The 21,916-nt window shown below is 37.3% G+C and overlaps 1 protein-coding gene across 1 annotated transcript in view; it reads right to left on the minus strand.

Annotated features, from left to right (window-relative positions):
• LOC149822557 (Sec23/Sec24 protein transport family protein) overlaps nt 1-20,310 on the minus strand; it is a 49,633-nt gene extending 29,323 nt beyond the window's left edge. The window contains exons 1-2 of the mRNA XM_089981633.1: nt 19,472-20,310; nt 19,103-19,276 (exon numbers count right to left, since the gene is read on the minus strand). Coding sequence (XP_089837759.1) covers nt 19,103-19,276; nt 19,472-20,200 — 903 coding nt within the window. The 5' untranslated portion in view covers nt 20,201-20,310. The remainder of the gene's footprint in view (nt 1-19,102; nt 19,277-19,471) is intronic.
• Between the last annotated feature and the right edge of the window lie 1,606 nt (nt 20,311-21,916).

Below are 21,916 nucleotides of genomic sequence, written 5' to 3' on the forward strand. Positions count from 1 at the left end.
AAGTATGCGCTTCCCCAAAAAAATTGGCGCTTCCCAGCGCATTTCGGAAGCGCGACGTTTCGTGCTTCCGAAATGCACTTCGGGAAAGCATGTTTCCCCACTAGGCTAGGCGCTGAAATGAAATGGGGATCTTCGAAACACGAGCTTTGATTAACAAGAGCAAGTGTCAAGAATGACACTAAAGCATAACCCTTAAAAAGGGTATAACTGGAAACAAAATAAAAATAAAAATGTATTCTTTATTGATATGAAAAACCAATTGCTTAAGAAGCATTGGAGTGAAATACAAGAGGGGCTGCACCCCTTTATATACACAGCTGAAAGAGGACTCAATAGAGCTGTTGGGCACAGTCCAACAGCTCTATTTAGAGCTGTTGGAATGTGTCAGTCCAACAGCTCTATTGCTAGTCAAGTCTGGACAGGACTTGACTAGCAACAGTCATTCTAGTTCAAACTGAACTAGATGACATAAAGACAAAAAATAAAAATAAAGGAAAAAAAATACAGAAAAGAAAGAAATTAAAAATGTATTTATATATATATATATAATAATATAATATTATTATATATACATATATGTACAGTTTTACATTTTAACACTCCCCCTCAAACTTACGGTACAATGAGCGAAAGTTTGTCTAAGAGAAAGTGAAATCGGGGAGCAGCGAGAGGCTTTGTAAAGAGGTCTGCTAACTGATATTCTGAAGTGACATATGGCAGATCAATTATCCCGTGTAGATATTCCTCTCTGACGTAGTGACAATCCATTTCGATGTGTTTGGTGCGTTCGTGGAATGTTCTGTTACTGGCAATGTAGATCGCACTTTTGTTGTCACAACACATTTGTGAAGCCTTTGTTGCTTCAACTCCCATGTCAGCAAGCAGTCGTCGGAGCCAAACTACTTCCATGGTCGTGGTTGCCATGGCTCTGTATTCAGCTTCGGTGGATGAGAGAGATACCTTCTGCTGCTTTTTACACCTCCACGAGATTAATGATTCCCCTAAAAAGACACAAAAGCCAGTGGTTGAGTGTCTGTTATTGGGATCACCTCCCCAATCAGCATCAGTATATGCAATTAAATCAAGAGAAGAGGAGGAAGATAAGAAAAGTCCTCGTGAAAGAGAGGACTTGATGTATCTGATAATACGCATGACTGCTCCCATATGAACAGAAGTAGGAGCATGTTGAAATTGACTTGCTGTATGAACAGCATGTGCTATATCTGGTCTGGTAATGGATAGATAGGAAAGTGCCCCGACAAGCTGTCTGTAAGGAGTAGGGTCTGCAAGAAGTTCTCCATCATCAATCTTCATTTTAACATTAACAACTTCTGGAGTGTCAACTTTCTTATCATCAGTAATACCAGACCTGAAAACAATATCAAAAGCAAATTTAGTCTGAGATAATAAATATCCTCTAGGAGAATAAGCAACTTCAATGCCTAAAAAATATCTCAACAAGCCCAAATCAGTCATTTCAAAATGAGATTTAAGAAGTGTTTTGATTGTTTCAACTCCCTGTTTATCGCTTCCGGTGATGATCATATCATCCACATAGAGAAGAAGCACAATGATCCCTGCATCAGAATTCTTAATAAACAAAGCAGTGTCAGTTAAACAGAATTGAAAACCAATATCAATCATAACACGACTAAACCTATCATACCAAGCTTTTGGTGCTTGTTTAAGTCCATAAAGAGCTTTTTCTAAGCGAAGGACTTTACCCTTAGGAATACTTAGACCAGGAGGGGGTTCCATATATACTTCTTCAACTAGCTTTCCATTTAAAAAAGCATTTTTGACATCCATTTGAAAAATATACCATTTTTTGATAGAAGCTAAGGCAATTAAGGTTCGGACAGTAGTCATACGAGCCACCGGAGCAAAGGTTTCTTCATAATCAATCCCATATTCTTGAGCATAACCTTTGGCTACTAAACGGGCTTTATATCTTTCAAGAGTACCATCACTCTTGGTTTTAATTTTATAAACCCATCGACATCCTATAGTTTTCTTCCCTGGAGGAAGATCTTGAATATTCCATGTACAAGCCTTTTCAAGTGCATCTAATTCAACTTTCATGGCTTCTATCCATTTGATATCATTTTTTGCTTGAAAATATGTGGATGGTTCTTCATATGAGTGAATTAATGCAATAACTGCCCTATATGTGGGTGAGAAAGACTCGTATGATACAAACTTTTCTGGAGGCCTCGAGATTCGGGATGATTGTCTAGTTGGAATGTTAGAATATTTCTCAAGTGCACATGGAGTATTAGACTCTTGTCGCCTGGAATATTGAATACTAGTATCTCTATGAACTTCTTCATTTTCAACATTAAGATCAATAATTCTTGGATCATCATCAAAGTTACAATCAAGGTCATATTCATCAGATGTTGATGTTAGATCTAGCAAAAAGGAGTACTCAGTGACGTCTTTTAATTTTCTAAAATCAAAGAAGCTCTCCTTTTCAAGAAAGGAAACATTTCTAGACACATATAGTTTATTATTTTTGAAGTCAAAACATCTATAACCTTTCTGGTTTTCAGCATATCCTAAAAAAGCACAGGGAATCGCACGAGGGGAAAGTTTATCATTTTTGTCAGTAAATATGAAACATTTGCACCCAAATATTCTTAATCTAGAGTAGTCTGGAGAAATGTTCATAAGTTTTTCAATGGGAGTGATATTTTGTAACGAAGAAGATGGCATCCTATTAATGAGATAGGTGGCAGTTAAGGCAGCTTCTGCCCAAAAGTCTTTAGGGACTTGATTTGCTATTAATAAAGTTCTAGTGGTTTCTATAATATGGCGATGTTTTCGTTCTGCCAGTCCATTTTGTTGAGGTGTATAAGGACAAGATCTTTGATGTGTGATGCCATGCAATTTAAGATAATTTTGAAAATCTGTGGATAAAAACTCTCCCCCTGAATCTGTGTGAAAAATAGTAATATCATTTTGAAATTTGTTTTTAACCATATTATGAAAAGTTTGAAAGTATGAAAATACTTCAGACTTATGTTTGAGAAAGTACATCCACGTATGTCGGGAGAAATCATCGACAAAAATAACATAGTAAACAAATTCTCCTTTAGAAATTACTGGTGCAGGACCCCAAACATCCGAGTGTATTAATTCAAGTGGTCTTGAAGAGAAAAAGGTTCTGTTCTGAAATGGCAATCTTTTCATTTTGCCGAGAATACAATCTTTACAATCAAATGATTCAGAGTTACAAAATTTCCCTAGATTTGGAAAATGTTGGATTTTGGCTATATGTGGGTGACCAAGTCTCTTATGCCACAGTTCCAACTCTATTTTTTGAATATTATAACAAAAAGCTTTCTTCGGCATTTCCAAAAAATCCATGTAATAGAGTCCTCCTTCTCTATGGCCTTCCCCAATCAGCTTGCCTGACTGACGATCCTGTACCCAACAACCATGAGAAGAAAAAGAAATATTACACCCATAATCAGAAATTTGAGATACAGATAAAAGATTTAAATTTAATTTGGGAACATGTCTAATTTCTGGAATAAAAAATTTTTTTGTTTTATAATTTTTTTTCAAAATCTCCTATTCCTTCTATTTCAAGAGAAGTCCCATCAGCAGTAAAGACCTTTGACACACTTGTTTTATTTTTAACACATTTGGATAGACTTTGATTATTTGGGGTCATATGAAAAGATGCACCAGAGTCAAGAAGCCAAGAAATTTTACCTAAATCAGAAAAAGATGAGGCTGCTGCGCCGGTTGAAGCTTCAGATGAGGAAGAGGCACCTTTGATGAGAGGCTGAAGGATCTCCATTAGTTGGGCCAGGGAAACTGGTGCATCCTGATCTTTAGGCTCCGATCCAGCAATTGCAGCTCTTTTTTCTCTCAGCTCCTTAAGTTTGGGACATTGTGGCCTGTAGTGTCCCGGTTCATGACAGTGATGACAAATAACTTTCTTCTTATCATAGTCACCATTTTGTCGGTTAAAGTGAGGAGGCCTATATGATCGAACATGATTCCCTGGTCTAGACACGGCTAAAACGGAATCATCTTCAATTTTTAAAGAACCTTTCCGGAGACGATTTTCTTCCATTGTTAACTCTTCAATAGTTTCAACAATAGAAGGAATTTTTCCCCGGTGAAGTAGGGCCGATTTAGTGGTTTCAAATTCCGGCCTTAATCCAGTGATAAACTGGTAAAAATGTTCAATATCGAGTTGTTTCTGACGAAGCTCGATGTCTTCGGCACAATGCCACTTTGGTTCTAAAAGGGAAAGTTCTTCCCAAAGTTCGGACAACCCATTGTAATATTCACGAATAGTTTTGTCTCCTTGTGTCATCATTCGAACTTTTTCTTGGAGGTTGCACACGTGTGCAATATCTTTAAGGGAATACATATTCTTAAGGTATTCCCATGCCTTATCGGCATGATCAAATTTGGCAAGACTTGAGCATTTTTTAATGTCAACGCTATTGATAAGCCATGACATTATCTTCGCATGAGATATTCTCCATTCTTTCCATTTCTTCTCGTATGAGGCAATAGCCTTGATTTTCTCTTCTTCCGATAGAGGGACGTCTTTATCTCCCTCCTTTTTAGTAAGAGATAGCTTAGGTTCCGAATCGGAACCATCCACAATCCCCCATAAGCCTTTTCCCCATATATGGTGCTTCATGATTGAAGCCCATGTTACATAGTTCGTATCGCTTAGTTTCATAGGCATGATGGTGACTTTATCATTGTCATCCATCGATTACAAGGAGAGAAAGAATAGGGATAGAAGAGAAACAAGAAGGAAAATGAGAAAGAAAGAAAAAAAAAACAATACAACAAGATGTGAAATCTTCTCCAATGAAGTGATAAAACACTTCTCTTCAAGTGGCGAACACTTTTGCAAACGGGCACGGAAACCGAGGCAGCTTTTCCTCAAGATTTAGTACTTCCGCGGCTCTGATACCATGAAATGAAATGGGGATCTTCGAAACACGAGCTTTGATTAACAAGAGCAAGTGTCAAGAATGACACTAAAGCATAACCCTTAAAAAGGGTATAACTGGAAACAAAATAAAAATAAAAATGTATTCTTTATTGATATGAAAAACCAATTGCTTAAGAAGCATTGGAGTGAAATACAAGAGGGGCTGCACCCCTTTATATACACAGTTGAAAGAGGACTCAATAGAGCTGTTGGGCACAGTCCAACAACTCTATTTAGAGCTGTTGGAATGTGTTAGTCCAACAGCTCTATTAAGAGCTGTTGGACTGTGTCAGTCCAACAGCTCTATTGCTAGTCAAGTCTGGACAGGACTTGACTAGCAACAGTCATTCTAGTTCAAACTGAACTAGATGACATAAAGACAAAAAATAAAAATAAAGGAAAAAAAATACAGAAAAGAAAGAAATTAAAAATGTATTTATATATATATATATATAATAATATAATATTATTATATATACATATATGTACAGTTTTACATTTTAACAGGCGCTTCCGGTAACTCTGATTTTAAATTCATTAGTCATGCTAATGGATGTTTTATATGCTCTCATAAGATTGCTCTATCGGCATGTCATCTTCATATTTATGTGTTATAGATATATGTCTATGAATGTTTTATGTGCCATTAATGATTATGTGCCATTTCAAAATTGTTTTTGGTATTTTTGAGTTGAAAAATTAGACATTTTGGGTACTTGTGTATACTCTTGGTTTTCTATATGGTTTTTAAAAATCTCTCTATATGTTTTTTATCATCTTTAATGTTGTACGTCATTATTGTTTCATAGTAGACTTGCTTATATTGACATGCATATAATTGCATATGATTGCATCATTTGATATCTTGTTGTGAATATGATTGCCCTATACTCATTCTAAAGTTTTCATCTACCTTTATTAGATTTGATTTTAAACTTTGTTTTTTCAAATTGGTTCTTGTATATGAACTCACTTATTTGAAAATTGATTTCCGTGAATATGTATTGCCTCCTTATGGCATTTGTTTTGTCACATATTTTTATATTATGCCTCATTTATTTTTTGCCTTATTGTTGTTAAACCAGAGTTATTTGTTGGGGTGAGTTGTATGCACCTCAATTTTTTGTCAGTTTAGATTGGCAGCTTATAGTTTGGCTCTAACTGACAGTTGTTTGATCTTTGGTTACGTGGGTGTGTTATATCACTCATTTGTTTATTTGGTCATTGTTATTACGGAGGCTTATAATTATGTTTATTTGTGATGGCTATCTATTTTGAAAGATTGTTAAAATTGATAATCATATTCTTCTTGACGACATTAGCATGTTTTCGTTACAAGCTCAATTACCTCGTGTGTTGCTCCTATTGTACTTCTTATCTAAGTGTCATTACATGTAGACAAGAGATGTTTGTTTACACCTTTGTGTGTGTTTTTATCTCATTGTTGGCATTGTGATGATACTCTTGATCTTGTCGCTAATACACTTGATTTTTTAGTGTTATTTTACATAGACAAGAGATGTTTATTCACACCTTCGTGTGTGATTTTAGCCCATCGTTGGCATTGCGATTATGCTCTTGTTCTAGTCGTTGATACACTTGTTTTGAGTGTCATTATATGTAGACAAGAGATGTTTATACACATCTTCGTGTGAATCTTTGGCCCTTTAGTGGCATTATGTCTATGCAATTCTTCTAGTCGCCAATACACTTGATTTTTTAGGTTTAGAGGTCTAGTGAGGTGATTGCTTGTGGTGGTTGAACTATTGTTGAGATTTACACAATATCATTTCTTGATATTTGTGAGATTTTTAAATCTCTTCATATCTTTCGCAAATTTGTGCTGATTTGCATATATCATTCCCTTTGTTATATGGGATTTTTTAAAATCTTTCCATAAAAATTTTAAGCTTTTACTACTTGTTTTGTCCTTGTATAGAAAATTGCTTATCGATAAAATTTCATGCATTTTATTGATAACATATATATATATATATATATGTTTTAAAATTGTTATTTGGTCCTCTATACTTAAACTCATTATAGGATGTGTGAGTGAATTTTAATGGATTGTGATTTATGGGATTGCTATCATTTATTATTATGTGCATTAAATATATTACATATATATATATATATGTTTCTAATTGATTATCTTGTCCACATTATTGCATGCATAAATTTAATTAACTCCTCTTTTCTTGAGTTTTTTTTTAAGTGATATACTTTATATGCATGTTGTTTTTAGTATAAATTGATGATTTGTTCTATTTGAAGTGTTTTGCTAAAAAATTCGGATATTATTAATGCATGCTTGTTTATCTTTTCTTGATAATTTAAATATTCTTGTTTATCTCTTCCTGATAATTTAAATGTTCTTTAAGTGATTAAATTCTCGTGTGATCAATATTCATGTTTTCTTGAAAAATATGTCAATTATGGGCTTATGCTTGTCTAAAATTGTTTTTATAAATTTTATATCTAAGATATGCTCCTCTTATTTTGATTGAATTGTTACTAATGCTTCTAAAAATCTTAAAATTATTTGTTCTACCTGAGTGTTATTCTTGTTCAAAATATACATACTAGTTTTTCTTTTAAACTATATAACTACTTGGTTAGGATATCTTCTTTTTTTGCAGTAGGAATCTGTGTTTGTGTTTTGTTCTCTTTGCAAGTTCTTAAAAATGTGATGAATTGAGAAAGGAATATCTTTGATACATCATATCATGAAGACGTATGGGGATGATTACCAATGAAGATATTTAAAGACTTATATTTACAAAATTCTCTGATGTATCATAAAGATGGATACTCTCAATGAAGACACTTGAAGACTTAGATCCTCCTCATTGATTCTTTTTTGTATTTCCAAACTTTCGGTATATCACACCGTAAGTTTGAGGGAGAGTGTTAAGTTGTACATGTATATATATTTTATTTATAATAATGTAATAGGTAATACCCTTTAGGGGTATTTTCGTTATTTCACAGCATTATAATAGGTCATGCCTATTAGGGGTGCTTTAGAATATATATATACATATATATATATATATATATATATATATATATTGACGTATGTAATGTAACTAGGAATAGTCTCTTTAGGTTTATTTTTTTTGTTGTATTTGAACTAGTTGTAGAAGATGGACCGAACCCTAGAGAGAGAGAGAGAGAGAGACGGCTGAACATGAAAACAGAAAACTTAATCACATCATTAGGGCTTCTCTCTATATTAAATAGAGAGAGGCAAAACAGAGAAATTACATCTAAGTCCTTATGACAATAATATTTCAGAAAACCTCTAATAAAGAACAACTTAACCTAAAAACCACCTATTCTCAACACTCCCCCTCAAGCTGGAGCATAGATATCTATCATGCTCAGCTTGTCACAGCATCTGGAGAAATTTGGCCTAGCAAGAGGCTTTGCAAACATATCTACAACTTGGTCTTCAGACTTTAGGTATTTTGTAGTGATATGACCAGCTTGAATCATATCTCTTACATAGTGGCAATCAACCTCAATGTGCTTTGTTCTCTCATGAAAAACAGGATTGTTTGTTATATATATAGCCGCTTTGTTATCACACATCATGGTCATTGGAGAGGAAACCTTCACCTGGAGATCATTAAGAACAGTGCGAACCCATATCAATTCAGCAGCTGTTTGGGCCATAGCCCGATATTCTGATTCTGCACTCGACCTGGAAACCACATTTTGTTTCTTACTTCTCCATGAAATCAAGTTGTCTCCCAGAAACACACAGAATCCTGTGGTAGACTTTCTATCTACTACAGATCCAGCATAGTCAGCATCAGAATAGGCTACTATCTCCAGAGTTCCACCTTTCTTGAACAGTAACCCCTTTCCAGGAGAGGATTTTAGATATCTGAGAATCATTATGGCTGCATTCCAGTGTACCTCAGTTGGTTTGTCCATGAACTGACTAACTTTGCTTACTGCTAAAGCAATATCTGGTCTGGTCACAGTTACATATAGTAACTTCCCTACTAGGGAGCGATAGCGTTTGCTATCAACAGGTTTTGACCCTTCTTCAACCAACTGAACTTTATGGTCCATGGGAATATTTGCTGGTTTAGCTTCCAACATGCCTGTTTCCTTTAATAAGTCAAGAACATACTTCCGTTGAGACAAAACCATCCCTTCACGGCTTCTAGCAACTTCTATACCCAGAAAATACCTGAGTGAACCAAGGTCTTTTGTAACAAAGTGTTTGTGAAGATGAGCCTTTGTGGCTTCAATAGCTTTCACATCATCTCCTGTAAGAATGATGTCATCCACATATACTACCATAACAACTATGCCAGAGCTAGTTTTCTTTATAAAAAGTGTATGATCTGCTGCTGATCTGTTAAAACCAAAGCTTGACATCACTTCAAACAACTTTTGAAACCATGCACGAGGACTTTGTTTCAAGCCATAAATCGCCTTTCTCAATTTGCACACCTTATGACACTCCCCCTCAACCTCAAAACCTGGAGGTTGTTGCATGTAAACGGTCTCAGAGAGATCCCCATAAAGAAATGCATTTTTCACATCTAATTGACACAAGTTTCAGCCATGCTGAACAGCTGCTGAGAGAACAAGACGGATGGTACCCATCCGTGCAACAGGAGAAAAAGTTTCAAAGAAGTCAATTCCATATGTCTGGGTATACCCTTTCGCGACTAATCTGGCATTGTACCTTTCAATAGAACCATCAGATTTGTACTTTATTGTATATACCCATTTACAACCAACAATGTCAGCATCTGCTGGGGAATCAACTAGATCCTAGGTATGCTGAGATACCAAAGTTGTCATTTCTTCTTGCATAGCCATCTTCCAGCGATTATCAAGTGCTGCCTGCTGATAGTTCAGAGGAATGGTTTCAGCAGACAAGGCTGAAATAAAAGACTTCATCTGATGTCCAATTCTGGCATGGGAGACAAAATGAGATATGGGATATAAGGTGCATTGTCTTGTCCCTTTTCGTAGAGCAATAGGCCTGTTATCATCATCCTGAAGATCACTATTGTCAGTAAAACTTACCTCAGGAGAAGAAGAAGATGAAGGCTCTTGCGGAAGTGGAGCTCTACGCACATATACCAATGGAGGATTATTAAATCTGGAAGAGGATGAAGTTTGGTTCGGTAAGGAGGGCACAGATTCCAAAGGAAAAGGAGGTATAGGTAATGGAAAAGACTCAGCTGGATCAACCTGCAGCGGAGAACCGGAACTAGAGTAATATGGAGAGGATTCCAGGAAAGATACGTCCGCACTGACATACTCTCGACGAGAAATAGGATCATAACATCGATAGCCCTTTTGATTTTTTGGATAACCAATAAATATCATTTTGTAGCTTGAGCGGCTAATTTATCAGGGTCAGGGCCAAGTTTGTGGACAAAACAAACACATCCAAATATTTTTGGTGAGAAAGAAAAAAGTGGGGCATTAGATTTTAGGATATGTAATGGAATTTGATCACCCACAGAAGACGAAGGCATGCGGTTGATCAGATAGCAAGCAGTGGTAATCGCATCACCCCAGTATAACGCAGGAACATTGGATTGAATCATAATGGTCCTGGCAACATCAAGGAGGTGCCGATGTTTTCGCTCAGCCACCCCATTTTGTTGAGATGAATAGGCACAGGAAGTTTGGGGTTGGATGCCATGATCTTGGTAAAATTGTAACAGACCTTTTGATTTAAACTCGAGAGCATTATCAGTGCGAACAATCTTGACAATAGATTCAAACTGAGTTTTTATTTCAAGAATTAGGGATTTGATAAGACTTGGAACTTCAGATCGTTCTTTTATTAAAAATACCCATGATAACTTAGAGAAATCATCAACAATAACAAGATAATACCGACACTGAGTCCTAATAGGAATCTTACTAGGACCCCATACATCTGCATGAAGAAGTTCAAAAACTTTATTACTAGACTGACTCTGACTCAAAGGGAACGAACTTCGATGATGCTTGCCCAACTGACATGCTTCACACTGAAATGATGTGGTGGAAGGAATCTGAGGAAAGACCGACCAAAGCTTTGACAATGAAGGATGACCAAGACGACGATGCCACTGAACATGACTGAATGAATGTTCCACTGCAGCATGAACAGAACCCATTGGATGATGTAGGTAGTAAATTCCATTTTCTTCATAGCCTCCACCAATCTTCTTCCCCGTCAGCAAATCCTGAAAATGACAACCCATTGGATCAAATATTACTCTACAATTTTGTTCTTTTATAAGGCAACTAACAGAAAGTAAACTTTGAGAAAAGTTTGGAGCATGAAGAGCATTTTTCAACTGTAATGAGGAGGATATAGAAATATTTCCCTGACCAACAACCGGAGAGGAGCTCCCATCGGCTAATGAGACTCCAAGTTGAGCCTTAATGACCTTTAGATCTGAAAAAACACGTGAATTTCCACACAAATGTCTGGATGCACCAGAGTCAATAACCCACTTACTATCATTCGGATGGAGATGATTCCCGGTTGAATAGGCAATACCAGCTACAGGAGAAGTGGAACTCAAAGGTCGAAGAGCAATCAACTCATCATATTCCGCACGACTGAGGGTGATACTACTTTCATTTGCAGTGATATTCTCTTGTGCATTTGTTGCCTCAATAGTAGTAACATGAGCTTTAGGGTTATATGACTTTGATGCAGAAGAAATTGGCCGACCATGCTTATCCCAACAACGATCTTCTAAATGTCCAGATTTTCCACAAAATGTACATTGAAGCTTTCCTCTGCCTCCCATACCACGTCCACGTCCTCGTCCTCTGATATTCTGAATATTTCCACGGCCATAACTAGATGGGACAACAAGAGCAGATGTCTGAGTCACAGACTGAGATTGTGGCAGAGATATCGCAAGTCTACTCAGACGATTGTAAGCGTCAGCAAGAGTGGGAACATCTGAACCACTCAACATTTAAACTTTTGCAACAGAAAAATCTGAAGAGAGACCTGTAAGAAAACGAGCAACCATGGTTTGTTCTTGATGATCCTTTTGCTTCGAGCAACACAGAGGCCGGTGAGCATTAAGTCTTTCAAACGCAGCTTTGACAGAGGCATAGTACTGGGCCAAGGTCTGATCTCCCTGTTGCAAGTTATATATTTCTTGTTCGACTTGTAGGATACGACTCACATTCGTTTCTTGTGAGTATGTATCACGAAGATTGTCCCACATTAGTTTGGCTGTATTATAGTAGATCAATCCATCTGCAATATGGGGTTCGACACTGTTCATGATCCATGACATAACTATGTCATTATCTTCATCCCAAGTAACATATTTTCCCAATTTCTCAATGGGTTCGCCTTCCAACAAAATATGTTTTCGACGATGTCCAGATACCGACATCATAAAAGTTCTGGACCACCTGGCATAGTTGGTTTCATTCAACCTAACAGAAGAGCCATACAAGAAGGGGTTGGCAAACGCCTTATACTCCCCAATATGTTCCATTTTGGAATCACCTTTCGACGTTTCAGCCATACCAAAAAAAAACTCACTTGAACAGCAAGTGTTCAAGAAGAAAATTTTTTTTTTCTTCAACTCAGCAGGAAACCACACCTGCTGTTCCACAAAATAAAGTTCAATCCAGCAGGAAATCACACCTGCTATTTTCCATGACAGAAGAGTAACTTCGGCTTCCGTGCTTCCTTAAAAACAACACTCGACACAACAGGGAGTCACTGAAAAACACATTCTGAAATAAACCAACCCACACAAAAAAAAACTAAATTTCAGTTGTTGTAGATACCATAGAAATCCCGAACATTGCTGCACCCAAACACATCACCACACATGATAGAATGCAATCGCAAAACACAATGTTCACTAAACCTGCTGTTCTCCAACATATAAGGCATGACATCCAGTAAATATCACACACAATCAGCTTCTGCAAGAACTCAACACTTACGGCTACACAGAAAAAAAAATTTGTTGCTCCCAAACAGCAGGAACACACCTCGACAAGAATTCAGCACTCACGACAACAGAAAAAAAAAATTCTGTTACTTCCAACCATCAGGAATACCCTTCGACAACTCATGAACCAAAAACAAAACTCGTCATAGCAGCAACAAAACTCGGCACCACCAGGTCGCAACTGGAAATCCAGATGAGGAGACCTGATTTAGATTTTCTCCTAAGATCTGAACCGCAATCAAACTCCCAACAGCGTAGGTAGTCACGAGGAGAGAAAACAAAAATAAGGACGAGGAGATACGACACCCACAGCAGGCATCCACGACCAGCAGATGATACGACACCCACAGCAGGCATCCACGACCAGCAGCATGCCCAGAAAAAAAAAATTTAATTGCTGACCTGATTAGAAACATTACTCAGCGTGATCGAAGTTTGATCACGATCATGAAAGCCTCCACGATCGACTGTGTTCTGGTAAAACACGATCACGCTCCCACGTCACAGTCGATATCTCAATCACGCTCCCACGTCACAGTCGATCACGTTCCCACGATCGGCTGAGCTCTGATACCATGTAGAAGATGAACCGAACCCTAGAGAGAGAGAGAGAGAGAGAGAGACGGCTGAACATGAAAACAGAAAACTTAATCACATCATTAGGGCTTCTCTCTATATTAAATAGAGAGAGGCAAAACAGAGAAATTACATCTAAGTCCTTATGACAATAATATTTCAGAAAACCTCTAATAAAGAACAACTTAACCTAAAAACCACCTATTCTCAACACTAGTCAACATAGGGAACTGTAGGGATCCCGACGACTCTATGGCCTCCTTCACTTATGTATAATATAGGGCAAAGCCCCACTACAATGTAATGCCTCTTGCATATGTTGAGATAAATAAAATCATTATTTTTTATGTCTTGTTTTTATTTCCCTTTAGTGGGTGGAACCCATTTGTGGTTCTTTGAGTGTTCAGTTTGGTATTTTGGTGGAACTGGTGATTGAGTGAACATCTTTGAGGGAACTCATTTCCTTACACACACACACAGGTGCTTTCCTGTTTTCAATCGATTTCAGAAAATTGAATGGTTGTCAATGTTCTTAGGAGATTTTCTAAAGAAAGAGAAGGTAGTGGGTAGTCCAGTTTTCAGGGAAACGCTGAGAGTTTTTTTTTAGATTTTAGGTCACCAAACCTAACATTCCACAAACTCGTTATTTTGGCCTATTATATCAAGACTGGCAACAAAGGTGGCAACAATGTTATTAGAAAATAAACGATATGGAGCAATATTGTATCAATGAACAAACTCATGAAAAAAACATTCAGGCATAACAATATCACCAGTATTGTTCTTGGCAATTTCTTGGCAAGGGTTTTATCAGGAATTTTTTTCAAAAAGTTGTTTCTCTCAGAAAACAACAACAACGCCTTCATCCCAAAACAATTGGGGTCGGCGAAAAATCTCAGGAAAATATTAAAAGTTTTAAAATTTTAAAAAACATAAAGAATAATAAAAAAGATAAGAAATAATAGGTTTTATAACATTTTTCTTGCAAAAATAAAAGAAACAAAAAAGATACTTAAAATATATAAAAAAAGATGTTTTTTGAAAATCTTGAGAAAACGTTGTGATATTTTATGTTTTAGCACTATTTTGAAAATATCGGCTGACCGAAATACCAATAATATCACTATATTTTCAAATATTGGCGATATTAGTCACTATGGTGGTAACCAAATCAACCCCAAGCATGTTGATTTATCATTATACATCTATTTTAGTTACTGCAAAATGAACTTTTGAGTATGTTTAAATTGCATCATTAAATGTTATGTATGAATGCATATTCTTGCCTTTCTCATGTTAAATTTGAGTATTAGGAAGAAATCCTTAGTGATCATGGAGAATGAAGGGTTGTTGCCCTCCACCAATTCCTATAGGTTGCACTAGCCATGTTCAGCACTGGTTGAGCGAACTCATTAACTCCAATGGATAAATCAGTTATTGGCTGTTCTCAAGATGGAGAAATTGCAGATGCCATTCCCTAAAGCAGAGAGTGCATTGACATTCTGATATATATGGTCCATATCAATCCCAATTATCAAAGAGAGGCTTATTCTGTATTATTCATTAACTACCTTTTTGTCAATCTGGATACAGTTTGCTAGCTTAAAAGAAGTCAAAGGTTCTGGATATATGTCCGTATTACCACTAACTTGTTGACAGGCAACTGAAAAGAAAGACTAGTAGTGATCGGTAAAGCTCCAATAAAAATGTGTTGGCAATGTACATCTCTTGGGTCCAAATACAAATGGATGTAAAAGAAGAATAAGACTCTTGTGTCTAAAACACAAGCAAAAATTCATGTGAATTACCAAAAAAAACTACTTTTACAGGCTGAAATGAATTCATCAAACTAAACAGAATGTTGATCAGAGAGTATAGATGAATTAAGCTAGGTTGGTCACCAAAGGCTAGAAACAACATGAAGGCACTGAAAATGGTCGTTGTTCTTCTTGTTGTTGAAATTTCTCTTCTTGCCATTCTTGACGTTTGCTCATTTATGATGAACAGATTTTGTTGCAAGGACCATAATCAATGGCAGATGAATTCTTGAGCAGACCAGACTTCAATCATTTTATTTTCAAGCACAGAAATATCCATGTAGACCTGGTATTTTATATCTCTTGGAAGTCTTCCTCCTTTCACCTTGATTGCAGATAGCTTGGGACAACTATCGATATATCATATGCCAAAGTGCCTTTCTAAGTTGAGATCAAGGACAAACACTTCCCAGACTGTGGTATTAGAAGGGAATGAATCCATCTTCATCAATATTACCATCCACTGAAAGATGTCTTGTTAGAGCATTAAATCCAATAATATGCTTCCGCATTAAGCCACCATCATTCACCTTGTACAAACAAAATAATATTTTCTTCCACATAGTTATTGCTCCCTCCAATTTATAGTCTATAGCAAAAAGCACATTCCCAGTAATTTCATAGATGTGTGGGTACAAGCTGACCAACCATTCCTTATAATAGCGCTTACCATCTTTTTAATGGCTTCTTGTTTATCAAATCCATATATTGCATCCCAAACATAAAAATGGTTCATGATCTAGAACATACTCTATATGCTTTCCATGAAGAAAAAATATGTGCTTTCAAACAACCTCTTGCTTATCGCATCCATATATTGCACCCAAATATGACAATGGTTCACAATCTAAAACATGTTCAATATGCTTATGGAAAAAAAATATCAAACATAGTATTCATATAACTAGCTTTACTAATTTACCAGATGCTACGAACAATGAACACAATACTCTATTTGTTACCGTGGCCAGCTAGACAAGCTAGGTAACATCAATCCAACATTATAAGTATCTTGTAGTTTAAATTTGTGTCTCAAGACTCAATCAAATTATCAAAGTTACAAGAAGCTTCTTAGATAGGTAGGAAGCATTTCCTAGAAACTCGCTTTGGAAGCCCGATACTCTTCGCTTTCAAAACTTGATGGGAATCTCGATTCTCCCACGCTTCTTTCATGTTTTCCTATATGCTTCTTTCGCACTTATTTTCATGTTTTCCATGTGCTTTTTCTCACACTTCTCACTCCTCATGTGTTTTCTCTAAATTGGTAACCATTGTTTATAGATTTTGACAAAAATTTAATTCTTACACCAAACGGCAAACAATTATGAAATTTAGGAATAACCATTTTAATTTTATTTTGGAAATTTTTCAAAATAGCAACTAAAAATTCGATGATAATAAAAAACACATCTAATGTTTTCATTTTGTCAAAAAATGCACCTAAAGTTTCAGCCATTAACTAAAAATACAGTTTCTGTTCAATTAACTGGGGGTTTGTGTTAACCCAACTTGTGTTATAACCAGAATTTTACAATTTTACCCTTGATCTATTGATAAACTCTCTCTCTCTCATCATGACAGCAGGAACTAAATTGGCAATGCCCAAACTTCTAGCCGATGAAGAAAATGATGAGATGGGATCGAGATTGAGGGAATCTAAAGAGGAATTAAAGGGGTTTGCAGGAGACTCATCGAGAAGAAATGAAAGGAAGGTTGTGCGCTCCTTTCCTTTCCTCTCTCTATAAGATCACTCACTCTGTAGCATTACTTCCTGAACATATTTGGCTGTTATTTTGAACCAAAAAAAGGTTTGGCAAGGAGTGTTTTATAAAGCCTAAAACAACTTTCTGCAGAATGCGCGGGTCAGCCATCCTTGTGTTCTTATTACTTTCGGGCCACTCATGGCTAAAAATCAACCAGAAAATAGAAGACAAAATGGGGTTTTGTATGCCTTCTTTGTATGACTTTCCAGTCTTAGGTCACTAGAAAAAGATACAACAAGCACCTTAAACTTCCAAACAAGTTTTACCTTTACCCATAATCAGATTGTTGCTAGAATGGAAGAGGACAGAGATTTTTTAGCTTGGGCAAAGGACATGCTGATGATGGTGGTGAATACAACTATGATGGTAAAATAGCAATTATGGCACACATTTAACAGCAAAACAAACGAAAGTTAACTTTGGACTATTTTAATTGACCATGAAAATGTTTAGATGCCTTATTAACAATTTCTAAAACTTAGGTGTGTTTCTAATTATTGACAAAAGTTTAGGTGTGTTTTTGAAAATTTCCCTTTTATTTTTTATTAGCTTCTTGTTTGATTCCTATTTTGCTTTCCATTCCCTTCCTTTCAGATTCCTCTTTAGCTTTCAAATCAATTCCTTGCTTCTTGCTTGTTATAAATTTTAAAATGCCTCGCTTCTCGCTTCCCGTATTATTTCTTGCTTCTGCTTCCTAGTCTAGCAACCTTGGTCTCAACTAGAAAGATTTTTTTTGCTTTTGGTTCATACAAATACCTGAAAGGAACTTGCATATTCATCATATTTTTCTTTGTTTTTAATTCTTTTGGAAATTTTCCCTTTATGCTTCCCAAAAACACCTAGGCAATAGAGCACTCCTAGCCATCTCCTAGCACTTTCAAGTTTTAACTGCATAGAAAGAAACTAGATGTCAAAACCATCTCTCTAAGGATGTGTTTGGAACTCTCTGTGAAAGTTATCATTGAGCCCGATACATTTTTGGTACACTTTCCTTGATATTCCCATTCCCAAAAACTCCACTTGTCAAATATAGGAAATCGAATGCCTTGTAGGAATTTGTATTATAACAGAGGGATAATAATTTGGATTCCTAGTTCCAACCTATTGTAGTTAATTCATCCAAACCAATGAAGAGCTTTTTTTCTTTTCTTTTTTAAGAAAAAATCATGATAATCAAGATTTGAAATTTGGGTCATTTTGTACTATATTGTCATCATTGAGTCAATGAAAAATGTCACAAATAAGTGGCTCTGGAGTTACCAGCTGGTAAAATGGCTTTGCAGCAAGAGGTATGAGGACATCAATCCCATATTTTACGTAAAATATGGGCGAGAAATGGAATCTTAAAGACTATGCATGAATGTGAAGACACTGGATCTCAGCAGAAAAACTAGAAGTAATGACTGGTGATGACCATAAGTCTCCTTGATGTTATTTCTCTGTGTGGCATCTATTTGGAAATGGCTAGATGAAACTCATGAGATGCAACTTGTGAACAATGAAGGCATCAGAGCGACCAACTCCAAACAAGCCTAAAAGCAATTCTCCAAAATAAACATTTAAGGGTATTCATATAAATAAATAGCAAATAAAGACATCGGAACCATTGCTAACAAACAAACCTAAAAGAAATTCTCCAGAAGGAGAATGTCAAAAGTACCCATGTTATAGTGACACAAGAACCATCTTGTGTCCATGACTCCATACTTACAGCATGAAAAGAATCTTTCAAAGAATTAGATCATCTCCACAGCATCCAGCCAACAAAGATCAAGTGACATAACAAGAAGATGCACCCATTCGTTTTAGCATCGAAGAAAATCAAAATCATATGTCCAAACAATTAACTGCAGTAATTAAAATTTAAAGGTTCTAGTGATCATTCTATAAATACACCAATCAGGGTGAAGGAAACACCAATTTGTGCATATCTAAAGAAAGAAACTTTGAGCATGGATGATAAAAAGTCAACTGAAAGATTCATAATCTAGAGAACCTTACCAAGCCTGGTCCTTCTGTCGACGGGCCACCAACGAAAGCCATGATTCTTGCTCCAGAGCCCGGCACGCAGGCTCCTAACAGGCATGCTGCCACACTCAATGCCGTGCCGGTGCACCTCGACGCCCTCTGGTCAGTGGGTACTGGCCATGGATCCTTCTGCAGCTCCTCCAAAACCTAAATTCGCAAAAATCATTTCGTTCAAGCACTCCAGCAGCAATCAATAGTTACAAGTTTTGCACTATAGTCAGCTCATGCTCATTTTAACATTGATGCAATTCATTCTTCCAAATCCACGTAGTCACAATTGCTTTGAGATCGAAAAGAAACAAAGAAGGAAAGAGATATAGGCTAGGGTTCGATTGTTCCAACCGAATTGAACGCGAACTCGCACTCCGCCGTCGGCACCAGGAACCTCCGGATGCTATCAGCCGCGAGCCCGTCCCTCGGGCCGGCGACCACCCCCAGCGGCGCCCTCTTCCCCCCTCCAAAGAAGTTCATCTGCTCGAGGATCTGCTCCTTGGAGACCTCCTTCCCGCCGCGGAACACGTACGACTTCGGCATCGTCCCGAACCCCAATTCGTGCACCTGGACGAAGGTCCCAAACGTGATGAGCCCGATGAGGCTGCGATCCGGCAGCAGATCGACGGCCTGGATCAGTGCAAGCTTCAGGAACCCTAATTCCTCCTCGATGAGGCACGTATCGATGACGAAAAGGAAGACGGTGGGGATCGCGGAGGCGGCAGCGGCGTCGGGGGGCTCGTACTCGATGGTGGAGAAGTTGGGGAAGAGCTCGGCGGGGAGGTTCTGGTCGGAGATGGAGGAGTAGTGGTGGGGGAAGTGGTTGCGCTGGTAGCAGAAGGGGCAGGCCCAGATCTTGGCGAGGAAATCGACGGTGGAGAAGGGGTTGAGGACGGAGCGGCAGGTCCGGCACCGGAGCGGTGCGTAGGGGAGGATGGGAACGCTGGCGAGGGGCTTCAGAGGGGTATATACGGCGGCCACCGGCACCACGCAAGCCGCCGCCTCCGCCTTCGTCCCCGGCACCACGTTCCACGTCATCCGAACGCCATCCTGGGCCTCGAGCTCGACGAACTCCGCCATGGGTAGGGGTGGTTTTCCGGCGGGAGAGAAACGGATCCCTGGTTTTCCGGCGGGTGGTTTTCTTCCTCCCTTCTTCCAGGTTCTGCTCTTTCCTTTTTCCCTTATAATTCCTTTTTTTTGTTTTTTTACTTCGTTTGTTTTATCAGCCGTCGTGGGCGTGAAGAGGGACTTGGTTTCTCTCTCTCTCCCTTTGTGGGAGGCTGTCACATGGACATTGCAAAAAGGACACGAGACACTTCTTTATTGCACAGATTTTCATTGAGAATAGCATATAAAGGAATACGACACGGGATTAACTTGAAGAATCCTTGTGACAAATGTGGGAAGGAGTGGAGGCAGGTAAAAAGGGGTTTAGTTAGGGTCTAATTGCGATTTTACCACTATGTGTAATTGGTTCGCCCAAGTTTGGGGCGTGTTTAGAAGTGAGAAAATAGTTGGAAAAGTGAAAGTTGGAAAAGTGAAAGTTCGAAAGGAAAATTTTAAACTTTTTCAATCATTCCAAACGAGATAATTTTTATTTTTTTTTTTAAGTATCATTTTTTATAGAAAATTTTTCTCTACCTAGAGGGGAGGAATTTTTTTCATGGTTTAAAACTTGGGTCATGTTAACATTATATTTTATATAAAATATATAAAGATGTGTATATTATGTATATTTTATAATATTTTGTCAATATATTATATATATTATATATTATATGATATATTTGTCATATATTTAATGTATAATTTTATTATTATATGTAATCTCATGCAACACAAACAGTAAAAAAAATTCAGTTGAAAAAGTGATCACATCAAAACTTCTCATAGAAAAGAATTTATTTTCTTATGAGATTTTTTCTTGCTTTCAAATGCGGCCTTGTTTTATTTTTCCCGGAAAAAATCAACATATTGGTGAATATACAAGTTAAATTGTATACGTATGTTGATTATGCAAATATAAAGTTTTTTTTGTTATGATGAGGAACTTTCTTACCGACACGGCTCACTTCATGGGTAGAGCTGGGAAACAAGCCAAGCCACTCATGGTTAGGCTCATGCATCGCTTGTAAAGAGCTTGCTCGAACTCATAAAATAGGTTCGGCAAGCTGAATGTGAACAACAGGTACTCAACTGCTAGACTCATAAAAGCTCGTTAGATAGTAGAAATTATATTTTAGATATATTTACAATGTTTTTTTTTTTTACAAACAAACCAACTCAAGCTCAGCTTGTTTAACTTGAGCTCCTTATGAGCTCGAACTCAGCTTAGCTCCCCACAAGAATGAGCAAGGGTGGCGTTCCTTGCCGCAAGGGCACTGGGTGTACTCCCTGATGGGCGGGGGCGTCCAGGGTTCTACTAACCATAGGCCAGCCAATGTGCGGTGAGTGATTGGGGTAGGTGCGTTTTCCCTTGGATCTCTCTCTCTCTCTCTCTCTCTCTCTCTCTCTCTCTCTCTATATATATATATATATATATATATATATATATAGTTAAAAGCAGCTAGAGCACGTTCATTCCATGCCTCCATGTTTTTTCTCATGACTGCATTTTTCATATGAAAAATGACTTCAAGTGAAATTTCTTTTCGTTTCAGATTTTTGTTGTTTGTTTCAGCAGTAAAAGAAAAATAATGGTAGTGAAAAGATGATGATGATGATCTCATCAAAAACATATATAAAGTAGAAGTCGAAAGAAAGTTAAACGAACCTCCCTAACATATTAAAAAAGCT

This window comes from Nuphar pumila, chromosome 11, assembly GCF_984573655.1.
Source record: "Nuphar pumila chromosome 11, dmNupPumi1.hap1.1, whole genome shotgun sequence".
In the NCBI taxonomy this organism is placed as follows: domain Eukaryota; kingdom Viridiplantae; phylum Streptophyta; class Magnoliopsida; order Nymphaeales; family Nymphaeaceae; genus Nuphar; species Nuphar pumila.